The sequence below is a fragment of the Camelus bactrianus genome, chromosome 12 (assembly GCF_048773025.1).
Source record: "Camelus bactrianus isolate YW-2024 breed Bactrian camel chromosome 12, ASM4877302v1, whole genome shotgun sequence".
Classification (NCBI taxonomy): Eukaryota; Metazoa; Chordata; class Mammalia; order Artiodactyla; family Camelidae; genus Camelus; species Camelus bactrianus.
Genome location: NC_133550.1, coordinates 54194505 through 54209109, shown reverse-complemented (window position 1 = coordinate 54209109; position 14605 = coordinate 54194505). Strand labels below are relative to the sequence as shown.

Here is a 14605-nt window from a genome sequence, read left to right as displayed (position 1 = left end):
CTCCTCTTCTAAGTCCTAAATAAAGGGTCACAGTCCCACAGAATTCTCCTTTCTCTGCACATAGAACTAACCACTCCAGTTTGAGTGCGCCTACTGAATTCTATGCACATGTTTATCATGGCTCTCATAATCCTTAATTATATGAGTTTATGTTTATCACTCTATCACCACTAAGTAGCTCCTTGAAGAAAGGACTGGACCCTTTTTCCATTGTACCTCAAGTTCCAAATACAAAAGAAAGAAATACTTCAACATCTACTGAACATAGGATACGTGATTGAAAACCAGGATCATTTGCGTTCAAAGATTAGTGTTTCTCCTACATCACTATAAAATATGTCATGTTTACTGAATACTTAATGCCCAACATTCTTTTAAGCAATTTACATTTTATTCTACTTTCATAGAATAAAATTTTTACAGATGATGTCCATTTTACAGATGATGTAACTAAGTCTGAGCTGTTACTGGAATTCCATAGGGTCATACAAATAGTAAGTGTCCCAGGCTATAATGTCAGTCCCTGGTTGAACTGCTTTGTATGCTTTTATAATGGAAGTGAATGTGAAAAAAATTATAACTGGGGAAAGGGTATATAGCTCAGTGGTAGAGTGTGTGCCTAACAAGCACAAGGTCCTGGGTTCAATCCCCAGTACCTCCATTAAAAATGAAAAACCTAATTACCCCTCTCCCCAAAAAATGTATACAGTGCTGTATGTCAATTATCTCTCAATAAAACTGGAGGGGAAAAGTCTTTTTTAAAACTTTTAAAAACTTAAAAGAAGGTTATAGTTGAAAGACACCAGAGAGTAGATGTAATGAATTTATTCTTTTGAGACATGAATGCAAGGAATTATTGGCATCAAAGCAGAAACCAGTAAGATGTCTTCTACCTTCCTCCCATTTTTTGTCTTCTTCCATGTTGTTGTTCCTTGAAAAAAATCTACATTATACAGTGAGACTTGTATAGAATTTTTATGGATTCTGTGCAGGGAAAAGTAGTAAAAAATGAGTAAATCTTTGTCAGCTTGCAAACTGCCTAATTTAAGCCTGAAACCATTAACTTGACTTGTCTCTCCCACATCACCAAATGTCAAAATGTGCAGTGCCAAAAGGTTGGCTTTATTATTTCAAGTATAAAAAGAGAAGTTTAAAAATAATATTTATTTTTCTCTTAGCTTATCTCAGTTTAAGGGTATATATACATTTTTTCTCATTTTCTATGCTGTACTTTGTTTATATATGTAGGATTTGTGGGAGCAAATATTTAGGAGCTAAAAAAAAGAAAAAGCTGCCTTGTTATTTTCTTAAAACTCCTAAGGAAAAATGATCAAGAACCAGAGGTAAACACATGAAAATATATATACAGAGACATCTGCCTGAATTAAAAATCAAGGGAAAAGGCAGGCACACAAAGGAAAAACTACAAAACAAAATAACTCCAGGAGTCTGACATCTGATCTAGAGAAGGCTGGTAAGAGCATCTATGTTTGACCAGAAGAGAATTTCACTGTACAGAATTGTTTCAACAGCACATGCCAGTTGCATGTTTTAAAAGAAAATTTTTTATAAAAGCCAGTTATTTACATATGAATGCTTGAGAATTTGCTTGGGATGCAGACAGACAATCTCCCAGAGAAAAGCAAACACTTAACATAAAATACAAAGATATTACACTAATTTTTTAAAACTATGAATTAAAACCACTAAATCTAACTTGCCTAAGTTTATTCCTTTTTGTTTCTTCATTCTTTCTTGTCATTAGTATTTAGCCCTCAATATATCAAGAAAATTGTCACCATTATTTGTTTTATCTGGATCCAAATTAAACTCTTTTAAAACTAATTTTGTAACTTAATAAATAGTTCTCAGAAATAAGAATAAAAAGTTGAAAACAACTAGATTCAAAATTTTAAAATAAATTTAATCATTACAAACCTTTTTGTAACAAGTAAATTTTGGCACACAATCATAAAAGGTGAAAAATGTGTCACACCTCCTTTTAGCAAAACAGAATAGTCCACGTTCTTACTGCAAAACACTGCTTGATGAAGTCCTTCCTATTAAATGAAAGCTGGATGAAATTACCACACCCATTTTGTTCTTGGAAATGTATTGTCCACATATATATTCTAGAAAATTCATCCAAATGTTGTCATCCGAAGACTCATCTCATTGTCTAAGATTCCACTTACACGATCCATTTCACACCATCCATGATCCATTTCGCCATCATCATTGGAGTACTTACTGCTCTCTGTCTCTTTGAATTTATCTTCTGATTTATCTAATAATTGTGAAACATTTTCCTCTGTCAATTTTCTTCTCTATTCTATTAAGAGCAGAAAATGAAAAATTCTGAAATCTCAATTGTCTTCAATAAAAGCTAAAAGCAGATTATAGAGGTGGTGTCTCCAGCTTTCTCTTATCCTCCTGAAAGACAACACAACATTCTGGACAACAAAATGATAAAAGTGAAGGATAATAATAATTCTTTCACTGTTATTTATCCTTCTAACGAACCACAGCACAGGTAAACTTTTTCTTAAAGAGCTATATAGGAAATATTTTAGGTTTACAAGCCATATTCTCTCAGTTGCAACTACTCAACTCTGCCACTGAAGCAAAAGCAGACACAGACAATGCATAAATGAATATGACTCTGTCCCAGTGCAACTATTTTTTTACAAAAACAGACAATGATCCCAATTTCATGATCCACATATCTTTAAAAATAAACAAAGAAAGCTAATTACCTCCCCACTGACATAAATAAGTATATATTTTTTAAGAAGTAGATGATGAAGTGAGGACTGGTAAGGTTAGGGTGAGATAGTGTTAAGAATGATGTTTCAGGAAATATAAAACAGTGAGACTAGAAGGCAACTAATGGTCTCTGACAATGATCAAGGTTCTGGAATACCCTTGAGAACTGAAGAGCAAAAAGCAGTTTCAGGTAAATGAAAGAAAAGAAGAGATAATAAATATAAAATGAGTTTAAGTCCAAAAAGAGAAAACAGTGTTACTTTAAAAAAAAAAACCTGTAATTAATCTGTGAGAGACTCTGTGATACCCTTATGTTAGTACCTAAATTCGCTCCCAATTTTACATTTACCAGGATTTTTCCAAGAAAATTAATCTCTCACTTGGTGGCAATTGCCAGATGCCTGTCTGTGGAACATAAGAAGTAAAAGCATCCCACCCACCAGTCGAACAGCTTGACTTAAGGAAATATGGGACAGCTCTTGATGGGAGAAGATAAACAAAAACAAACCTAATGGACATTAGTCAAATTAGAAAAAAAGTACATTCAATTAATTAATTCATGAAGACTTCTCTATAACTTGAACAAAGAACTAGGGAAAAAGAAAGGAAAAAAGAAAGAAACAATGTTGCCTTGAACATTTAAAACCAATTTGGTGAAAAACTTCTAAAAATAACATGATTTGTAGGCAGTAAAAACTTTTCTGTGAAAATTTGATTCTTAAAGCTCTCTCAAAATACATTTCTAAACTAAGTTTATGATCTTTTTGTAGAATATGTGGTTTGTTAATCTGAAAAATGCTCCTTTTAAAGTCTAGCATAAAAAAAATTAATGAGCACATTGTGTAGAACATCACTTGATGAGTTTTAGCATGCTGTGGATAAGCAAAGAATGTTTTAAAAATATCTTATGTCTTTGGCCACTGGTATCTGCTACATTGGCAGTAAGATTTTGATGTATTACATATGAATGCTGACTCTAAACTGTTTTTACAAAATGCATTATAGGAAGCAGTTATTACTGATGGTTTGGCAATAATAAAAAAAAAAAGTATAATATATATTGGAGACATCGTTGTGTAACAGAAAGAAAATTAGGAGTTAGAAGCCCTGACATTTAGTGCTGATTCTGCCTCCAATTAGTTAGATAATTCATTTAACATCTCTGGCCTTAGTTTCTTTATCAGACCTGAATATATTATTTTAGTTTCCCCTCTCTCTTTTTTTTTTTTTTAGATTGGTTAAGTCAAAAAGAAAAACAAAGCCATGATTTTTTTCTCAATGATTCCTGTGCTCAGATGTGACTTTCCATTGATTTACTCTGATGTGTACTAGCAACCAAAAGGCATGTGTTACTAATCAGGACAGGCCCAAGCAACAGTTCACATCATGGTAGCAATGCCTCACCAACCTTGAGGGTTGTATTTCTGAAAGGTATTGTGCTTGCTAAAACTAGAATTAACAAGATCAAGATGTCCTAAAGTACATGAGTTAGCAGGGGAGGAAGGAAATCAGTATTACTGTCATTAAATATATCCAAAAAAAAAAAGGATGTAGCAGAAGTTCCAGAAGGTATCTATGTCTAAGGAAACCTGATTTGCTGGCATTGTGAACTTACTGTGCTGGATGAACTTTCTTCAGAATCATCTTCATTTCCAAGCAACATTGCTACAGTGTCTTCCTGATCTGCTGAATTTTCACCACAATCAAGGTTTTCATTAGGGAAACTGCATGGTTTGAAAAATATTTTTATTCTGTTCATATTAGATTGAAATTGAATGTCTTTGAACTTGTATACATTATTTTTTTTTATTCTCCAAATTCTCTGCTATGTAACTGTTCCAGATTAAAGAAGACTGACTAGGCACAATGAGTAAATGCAACATGTAATCCTGGATTGGATCCAGGGGAAAATTCTATAAAGAACATTATCAGGACAATTGGCAGTATCCAAATATGGATTGCTTTTTGAGGAGACTTAAAGTATTATACATTCCTAAACGAATCAAAGTCCTAAATGAGATCACTGTATTGTGGTGATAGAAAAGAATGCCTGTTCTTAAAGCACACACACACTGAATATATTTAGGGGCAATAGGGCAAGATGTGTGCAATTTACTGACCAATAGATTAGGAAAAATAATAGTGCAGAGTAGTTTGTGATAAGAAAACCTCAGTGAGGCGGGGATAGTGGGGGGTGGGGCGAGGAGAGGGAGAAAGTAAAAGTAGCAAAATGTTAATTAAGTAAACTGGGTCAAGAGTAGGTAAATAGAAGCTATTTGTAATATTCTCACAACTCTTCTGTAAGTTTGAAATTCTTTTAAAATAAGGGTTTTTAAAAGTCTCTTTTAATTGTCATATCGCATCCATAATGCCTAATTAGAAATTATTTTCGGTATTGAAGTTTACATTTTTCTGGGCCCATCCTTACAGCCACAAATAAGGTAAACTCTGCACTAAATCTCTGCACTACCAGGTGTACTCTCTCACATAGGGAGGGGCCAGCAATAATTATTATATTTTTATTTAAGAAATGGCTTATAATCTTCAAGGGCAGTGTCATAAACACTTGAAAAATCTTTTTAAAAACATTTTCCTGTACATACAAAATGTGGAAGTCATTCCAGAGATCAAAATGGTTCTGAGCAATCAATGTATTGAAAGATCAACTTAAAAAAAAAAAGACCATGTCATGCTAAGTACTGAAATTGTTATTTGAGATTAGTATACTCCACTACTTACTAACTATAGTCAGCTCAGGATTACAGTTTTTTTTTTTCTTTAGTGGCTCATAAGCCAGAGCTGTCACAGAAAATTCACTAAGTCACCTTGATTTCACAGTTTAGTAGGGCAGATTAAAATCGTAAATTTATTTTTGACATTGCAATTTTAGCATGACACCCTTATCTGATATCAAGTTTTAGCATCTCAGAATCTCATGCAAGGCATGATAATCAGTTTTTAAATGCAAATTCTGAAAAATGGAGTTCAGCAGAGGATGAATTTGAAACCTCAAGCTAGTCATGCCTGGGAGGACACGTGAGTGTTTACTGTTGAGTTATGACAAACATATATTTCTTTTACCAAATTTTAGACCAAAAAGGCATACTGCATAGCTTATTTCTGACATTAAGCATGGTCCTGTTTATCAGAGAAGACATATACAGTCAAATGTTCCTTCTCTGATTTACTATTCACTTATCTTAAAAACATGGGTAAGTTTTTAAAAAAAAAGCAAGTAAGGTTTTAACTAATATTTTATAGGTGAAAATGGATTTCATAGGAGTCAGAATTAAAATTTTCAACTTAAAACAACCGTCTACAGGCAACACCTTCAGATGTTAGGCAAGATAATTCCAACACCTACCTGATATTCAATAGATCTACTGAATAGATGAATTTATTCAGAGTCTGTGGAGGGCCTTCAAGATGCCCTAGGAAGGAGAACAGATTAGTTTGTGGTAAGAAAACCCTAAGGAGCCAACATTTGAACTTCCGGAGCCAACGCAAAAGAACTGACTTGACCCTTAATTTGGTGAAACCTATTTCCTCAAATTTCTTGATTCACAGAAATTTGGTTTCAAAAGAAACTTTCAGAAAACATGAATCCAGCTATCTGTTGTTTACAAATGTGAATTCACCATCTTGCAAAGGTCACCTGATAAGTTACTGGCAGAAAGAGGAGAGCAACTCAGGTCTTTTGGCTCCCAGGTCTGTTCCTGATATATTCTGCTGTCTCGCTCTTTACAACATGTAAACACACACACACACACACACACACACACATGGAATTTCAACCTTTAAGGAAAACCTTTAAATAATTTAAAACATGCTCCTCTTTGAAAGAGCTGATTCTCCCAGTGCGTATATTACAATTATTAAATGCAAAGAGAATAATCAAAGACAATTAAACTTTCACAATACATTTATTTTACTTCCCGTAATTTGTGCACTACATATTTTAAGCATATATGATGTAGGTACTCTTTGAAGATCACTCATTTATGAAGAATTAATCCCTGTTACTTGCTTTGAATTGAGAACAATGATTTAGATAATAGAGAGGTTTTTTTTTCTTAATTTTGTTTGTATACCAAAGGCTTAAATATCTTCAACCCTATTAATTGCATTAGAACTAAGTTCTTTCTAACTTCTTTTTGAGGCATGCCATTGATTTAACATAATTTTAGTACAGTTTAACAAGAAGTAAGGCGATCTTAACTAGGACAAGAGAGATGACAAGGTGACAATGAGCATCAGTGCCAATTTTCAATGTCATGACAATGTTCCTTTCCTAAGAGTAAATATAATAAAATACTAACAGTAAATCTAAACCTAGTCATTGTCCTGATTATTTGAATTTCAATTAATGTGAGTCTTTTGCATATATTTTGAAGTATATTTTATTGACAACCCCTCTTCAATTAAATAAGTTGAGAATTTTAGTTCCAATTCTCACAATATAAGGGGAATTTAAAGGTCAGAAAAACACTCTCTTATTTTCTTCTGTCAAAATTCAGTATGCAAAAGTTCTCATGATAATTTGGCGAGAAAAAATTATATGGGAGTCAATCATTGTGAAGGACAGTTGTCCACTATCAAGCCCTTTTAATTCCTGGTTACTCAAATTGTGGTCCATGAACCAGCAGCACCAAAGTATGTTGAAATGCAGAAACCCAGGTCCTACTCCAGACCTAATGAATTATAATCTACATTTTAAGAGGATCTCTGAGTGGGTTATATACATATTAAGATTTGAGAATCATTGCTTTAAATTAAATTTGGAGAAGGCATGGGAAAGGAGTGAGTGGAAATGATTCTATTCACATTTGTATTTTCTTACCTAACTGAACATGTCATAATAGATGGGTATATAATATTATATACTATTTGTCAGACACTTTGTAAAGACTTTTAAATTCATTGTCAAATTCAAATCTCACAACAAACTTGCAATGGAAATTGTCATTGACATTTTACAGTGAGAAAAAATTGATTTACAGGAATTAAGTAAATCAAGGCAAGTTCACATAGAGGGTAACTGGTAGGAGGGAGGCTGTCCAAATCAAGAACTTCTGCACTTAATCATTATATTTTATGGCTTAGCATATGGCTATATGCACATTCCAACTTTTATCAAAACTATACCAATTTTTGAATGGAGAATATTTAAATTATACAAAGGCTGCAGTGGGAGAAAAAAAGTCTTGTAGATTAAAAAAAAATTCTTAATCATGCATGAGTCATAGATAGCTTAGGCTTTCAAAGTCCTCCATATCTGCCAACTGTGTTTTTTAAGATGATAAAATACACCAATCAGAAAATTTGGATGGATACAAGTGCGAGCTAATTACTCATAAATCAGTAAGTTAAACTAGTATTTAACCCTCTACTCATAAAAATATAACATGCAACATTAAGAATGAATTCTAAAATTTATGAGTGTTCTGATGATCATATACACTAGAAAATTCTTGTTTGTATCTGTCTGGGAGGATACATGTCTATATTTCCTTTATTCTGTAGATTAAATTATAGAATGAGAGAGATACAAATATATTAACATTTTGTTTTTTAGGCTACAGCCATTTTTTGATAAACTATAAAGATACAGGAGGTTGCTCTATTTCATAGTGGTAGTGGTGGGGAACAAAAAACTAGCAAAAAGTAAAGGAATTAACCACAGTGGTTTTCTTATAATATATCAAGTCCATAACTAACATGATTAAAATAGTTGATATTTATTGAATGCTTGCTTACATATATAAGGATCTGTCCCAAGACGATTTTTTTAAAATATCATTCAATTTTAACCATGAAACAGGAACTAGCTTTATTCAGATGAGGTAACCGAACTGTTAAATGCTGGCTCTAGGGTTTAAACCCAGGTAGACTGGCTCTAGTTCCCACAATTTAGGCTGCACAATTTCAGGAAAAGCTTACTTTACCTCCCAGTATATTTAACATATTTCAGGTTTCCTCCTTCTTCAGTAGAGAATATACATATAATTTTCCCTTTGAATTATCTTAAAGATGTATATGATGATCTCTTTATAGTCACACAGACTTAATGGTCTTATGAATGAGATAAATGCCTTAGGTTCATGTGATCAATATATATGAATTATGTCTTCAGTGGCTAGTTTTTCATTCAAAAAAAAAAAAACTGAAAGATAAACTATATTTTAATTTGTTTCCTTGCACCATCTAGTGGATTTAAGTGACAACTGCGGCAGTCGTATAAATGATTATGTCAAGTATACGATACGTCAAATTTTCCAACAGATGAGGAGAACTATTCCTGTAACTATACTTTAGATCATACCACAAATGTGCACGTAGTTGTCTTTTTCAAGAGGGAATCAATTAAGCATGGGTACCGAGTGCATTAGCGAATGTTTAAATCTACAAATAAAATAACATAAAACAGCATCCTTATACTCCTTTTACAATTAGAGATAATGAAAGCCTGATACGTCTGAGTTCTTCCCACTGCTTTCCTAAGCTCCAAGGCTTCCCGGGCAGCTGCGCGTAGGGAGAATCCCGGAGTCTGCGCAGGGCCGGTGCGCAGGCGCGCTGAGGACCGGAAGCGGGGAGGCGGGGCTAAGCCCGGACGGGCGAGCGGAAGAGGCCGAGGTTGCTGGGTGAGGCTCGGAGACCGTTTGGCGGCGGCGAGTCCGGGGTCGGCCCGAGCTCAAAGTCCCAGACCCGGGGAGACGCCACACGAAACGGAAGGACCCGGGGTTCCGGAGCAGTCGCCGCTGGCTGCTGCTGCCCTACCTCTGCCGCCGCGGCCGCCTCCGCCCTCGCCGCTGAAGACACGGCCCTGACAGGCCTGCAGGCCTAGGCGCGGCCCGCCGAGCCCGACGTGTTGCCGCCGGTGCTGCTGTGAGTAACCCGAGCGCCCGCCCCACGGTCGCTCACAAATTAAAATGGAGGAAATTTCGTTGGCTAACCTGGATACTAACAAGCTAGAGGCCATCGCTCAGGAGATATACGTAGACCTGATAGAGGATTCCTGTTTGGGCTTCTGCTTTGAGGTGCACCGGGCAGTCAAGTGTGGCTACTTCTACCTGGAATTCGCAGAGACTGGTAGCGTGAAGGATTTTGGCATTCAGCCAGTGGAAGATAAAGGAGCGTGTCGCCTCCCGCTTTGCTCCCTTCCTGGAGATTCTGGGAATGGGCCCGATCAGCAGCTGCAACGCTCACCTCCGGAATTTCAGTAGCTGCAACATGAGAGTCAGAGGGTGACCAGGACGATAGCATTGACCAGTCCTGTGGTTTGGAGAAGTTAGGTAGCAAAGTAGAAAAATTGGAAGAAAAAAAAAAAATCAGACAAAAGCCCCAATTCCCATTCAAGATCCTAGCCTGTAAAAAACTCGAAGTGGAGATTTTAGGAATTCAGATTCTTGTATAATGTATTACCTTGGATCAGCTTTGAAACCCTGGACAGGAGGAGCTGCATCCCACGCACCATGCAGTGGTTGATTTCTAAACACACCAGAAAGTGTGCAAGAACCCTGTACTGTCCCGAGTGCACAGGTGAGCAGCTGTGTGCTCAGCATATAAAGTTCTTTGGTTCCTCAGCCGTTCTGTCTGCCTGATATCAAGGGCTTTCTGGATAACTGACAGTTTGGACATAACTGATGGTCAGGCCTTAATCGTTGGGCCTCAGTGGGACTGCACCTGATCTGTGAGCCTCTGATTTAGGCTTTTCCAAGACAAATGAAAGTCAGGTATGAGATCTGGATATTAATAATTACAATTTGGGAAAACCAAGAAAGAATTCCTGGCTGAATCTGGTAGGAGAAGCTCTGTGGTCGTGACTCCAACAAGAAGAAAAGGTCAAAGCCACCAGTTTCCCAAAGGTCCAGCATTTACAATGACCTCAACGGACTTGGGGACATGGGGACATGGGCTAGCTTTCTGCTGAACAGAGCCCTCTTTCTTGCACCGCACTTGGTGGCATAGGCTTAGCGGATGAACAACTTGGCTGTCCAGGCAGGCTGAGGATTAAGTTATGATCCCTTGGGGAGGTAGCAGGGGCCTCTGCAACTATGCACAGATCTTTCAGACTGCAGGATGCTTCTCTGGATATACATGCTGTGGACAGCAGTTCGGTGGGGCCTACTCTGAGTTACTGATTACCTAGCCAGTACATGGGTCTCACTTGGTTGTTAGGCCAGGTCACTACCTGCCTCCCATTTCAGGGGCAGGAGTGAGCTATGGAAGAGCATCATGGCTGTGCAGGAGGCAGTGGTTTGAAAGCTTTTGAAAGCTGAGCCCAGAGGGGCACGTTTCCAGCTGCACTCAATAATGTGAATGGGTTAGTGCTAGGAGCCAAGGAGCAGGACTGGGTCATCTCATCTGACTACAGTATCCCACTGAATGTCCCTGTTCCTTGGATTGGGCAGTCACACTCACACAGCTCTGTTACGGTGACTGTCTAGAGTGTCACCACCTTCTCTGCCCCTCACAAGGGGCAGCCCTTTCCACTCAATCCCCTTTAGACAACAGGAGCTGTCCTTTTGTTGTTGGAAGTCAGGGAACAGCCTCCAGAAGTCCCCTGGCTTTAGGGAATGGGATGGAGAGGATGGGAAGTGTGAGCTGCATATCAAAAACTACCCTCCACTTGACTCCCTGGTTAAAGTTTATGAAGCGTAGAAGGGTGGGCGCCCCAAGGTGAGCGGGGACGGTGCTGCTTTATTTGAAATGTTTTCTTACCTCATTCTGTGCCCCAGTTCAGGGCCCAGCCTCATTTGTCTGGCTTGGCCCCATATTCCTCCTGTCCCCTGCTTCACTGCCTATCTGGGTGCAGCTCATAACCCCAGGTGCTGCCTGCCACTCTGCATTCACACTGATCAGCTTCAGTTTATCTCTCTTGATGCTCCTGCTTCTGAAGCCTGCCCAGTTTTCCTTTCCTTGGCTTCTTTTAAGTTTTGTTTCACTTTCTTGTTTTTGTGGGAGATTCAGAGAAGAATCTTTCTTATGGCTCTCTCTATTGGGATAATGATGGGAAGAGAACATAATTTTTTGCGTATGAAAAGCAGTGTCATACCTGTGTTTCTCCATAGGACTGCCTCGCAGGTATGCCTGCCTGCTGTGGCTTAATCCCACCGCTACTTGGATACTGCCTCTTAGGACCTAAGCAGAAAAGCAGTGAAGGATGACACACAGAGAGGTGGAGTGGGTCCTGATCCATTTTCTCTTAACTCTTGCTGTGCATGTCTCCTCCCATATCCCAGAAGGAACTATTTGGACTGTATGTACCGATTTGGGTTCCGTACTCTAGAGGGTTAAGGGAACCACAGTAATACGGCCTCAAGATAGTCTGTTACTGCATTCTCCCCCTAGAGTTGTCCTGCTCAGAGTCAGGGCTTCACTACGACTTTGTCTCCAATCCAAGAACTGTAATAACTGCTTAAAAAGTCCAATCTTGGCAAGAGCTAAAGTAATTTTGGGTTATCTGCCCTTGACTTTTTTATAGACATCTCCTTCTAAGGGGATGCAGAGGGAAAGGAGGATCTAAGTGAGACTCTGGCCTATTTATAAATAATGTCTGGGAAACAGGCTGAAGGTATGGCCATGGTTCACTCTTCCTTCAGAGAGGGAGCTCAGATTGTGACATTACTGTTTCCTTTCTGGCCTTTTCTCCTGGTTAGAGGAGGGAGAAGTGGAAATAGTTCTGAGTAATGGCTGGTTCATATTACCTCCCTCTTGGTTTGTATTTTTGTTTATTGCCCCCCATTATTAGGGCAGTAGCCCCCTGTCCTGGATGGGTATAAGGTGGGCTAGGTCCAACAGGTGCCCTGAGGGGACAAACTAACTTCTTTTTGGGGGAGAGAATGCTCCCTACCATATAGTTGACAGTGGTTAGGAACTCTTCCCTTCCCTTCCCTATCTTTCCTCTTAACAGCAGAATTCCTGTCCTTCTCTCCTCAATTAAATGTATTGATCACCCTGTAATTCTATTATGTATCTGAGTGTGTGTGTGTGTGTGTGGTGTGTGTGTGTGTGTTGGGGGGAAAGGGGTTCTTTACAAATTTCTGTGGTTTGTGGCTTTTTCTTCCATGCATTAGTTTCCACACCGCATGCCCAGGGGCCATTGCCTGGCATTGTCGCATGCTGGGATCATTGGGGAAGTGTAGTGAAGCTCACCACTGTCCTTGGTTTTGGAGAGTCTTATTTTTGCATAAGTAGTCCATCCTAAACAGATTGCTAACTGTGTATTCCCCTTGCCCCTATGGCTGCTGGTGTAAATAAACTGCATCTCCCCATTGATAAATAAGAAGAATAAACAAAATTTTTAAAAATGACTTTATGTGGCTTTGTATGTTCATCTTTTAAAATTATACATGTTTTTGGGGTGCTGACATAGTGAAGTAGGTGTTGAATCACTGTTGAACCTTAGTCACTTTCTCCTGAATGAGATTGTTAACAGAACACAGGAACTCTGCCCAGCTTTTGTTTCTCCACCTAAGTCCTGTGGATTTAGCTTTCTGCAACATCAGTGGAAGGAAGAAACTATATACAATCTTCCTTTTCCCATAACAAGTAAGGAGGTGGTAAAGTAAGTATCATCTTTAGTCTGTCACTAAATAAATCCAGTGTCAAGGGTAGTGAATTTAAATGGGACCCAAGATACCTTAATACATACATTTTACCACCATTCCAGTCTAATATTGCTCTCAAGAGGAAAATGATCCATTGCAGAAAATGAGCCAGCCTTTCTAAAGGTAATTTTTCCTAAAACTTTTCATTTTTATTTTACCCCAACTATTTAGATCTGCTTAAAAAAAAAAAAATTCAGAGACTTTTCATTTCTCCCAGTTCCTAATCCAAAGTTGGAGCTTTTCCCCTAGAAATTGTACCTATTGCTCCTTAGTATTGATCAAAATCACTTGTTCACTAAATGTTTTGGGTATTAAAAAACCAGTCTAAAATTGGAAATACTTGGATGAATAAAAATTACTCACAGAAATGGGACCAGAGGAAAAACTTTCTCAGTAGAGTATCTCAGGGGACCTTATAGACATGTAACATGGTATTGAGTCACCTAATATTTGAATGCAGCTGAAGCAAATACTTTTAGATCTTATTTCATATGTACAGATTTTAATTAATATATTTCATGCTAACCTACTTAGTTCCCTGAAATGGGATTATTTGCAAGACCTCAATGCTTTACTAAATCCACTTGATGGTAGGACTTTTAAGACTTCCTTTTCATGTTTTCTAACTAATGATTCTTACATTAAAAAAAAAAAAAACAACAACAACACTATATACCTTTTAACTCCCTAGATACTGCATTTTAGCTATGGCATGTAGCATGAGGTCAGGAACCTAATAAATGGTTGCTTGAGGTTGACAAAGACAAAATGCAGGCTCAAGTAGTTAAGGATTCAGGAGCCACTTATTTTAAACATCTTTTCATACTAGTCTTTAAAATAATTATCATGGTTAGCGAATTGCTGGCTCTCAGGTTAACTTTTAACATCAGACTTTGCTACCTTTTCTTGGCTGTGGAGGGTACAAGCTCTGATTCTCATTCATGTTCCAAAAGATGCTCGTGATGCTCTGTAGGAAAATATTTGTTACAAGTGATGCACCTAGGGTTGGTTTGTTCCATTTTGAAAACTTAAGTCATTATTACTTGAGCCTCACTGGAAATACGTGAGCTTACAAGGAAATACTAAATTCATTTTCAGAGATGAGAAATACGTTCAGCAGCAATGACTTGCCCACAGTTCAAGAACAAAAATAAAGTAATAGAAGCAAAAGTAGAATGCCAGTGCTAGGCCAGTTCACTTTGCTGAAGCAAGAGAATTTTTAATCCAGT

General features: G+C 37.6%; 1 protein-coding gene, 1 long non-coding RNA gene and 1 other non-coding gene across 4 annotated transcripts; 2 read left to right on the top strand and 1 right to left on the bottom strand.

Annotated features, from left to right (window-relative positions):
* The first annotated feature begins 589 nt into the window (after positions 1-589).
* On the top strand, positions 590-661 carry TRNAV-AAC (transfer RNA valine (anticodon AAC)). The gene has a single exon. It is a non-coding gene; the product is annotated as a tRNA-Val (tRNA).
* Positions 662-1903: 1242 nt separating this feature from the next.
* Positions 1904-6277, bottom strand: LOC141579517 (uncharacterized). Of its 2 annotated transcripts, XR_012511054.1 has the most exons (3): positions 6131-6277; positions 4382-4490; positions 1904-2433 (listed from the first exon to the last, which is right to left on the bottom strand). It is a non-coding gene; the product is annotated as an uncharacterized LOC141579517 (long non-coding RNA). The 2 variants fall into 2 exon arrangements; XR_012511053.1 differs by having other exon boundaries at positions 1904-4490.
* Positions 6278-9351: 3074 nt separating this feature from the next.
* Positions 9352-13079, top strand: ATXN7L3B (ataxin 7 like 3B). Its single transcript, XM_045519457.2, has one exon. It carries the CDS (start codon positions 9696-9698, stop codon positions 9987-9989), a length of 294 nt encoding a protein of 97 aa, XP_045375413.1. The 5' UTR covers positions 9352-9695; the 3' UTR covers positions 9990-13079.
* Positions 13080-14605: the final 1526 nt, after the last annotated feature.

What these genes read in the sequence shown, in the direction of transcription:
- ATXN7L3B (XM_045519457.2), top strand. Translation starts at nt 9,696, where the DNA reads ATGGAGGAAATTTCGTTGGCTAACCTGGATACTAACAAGCTAGAGGCC.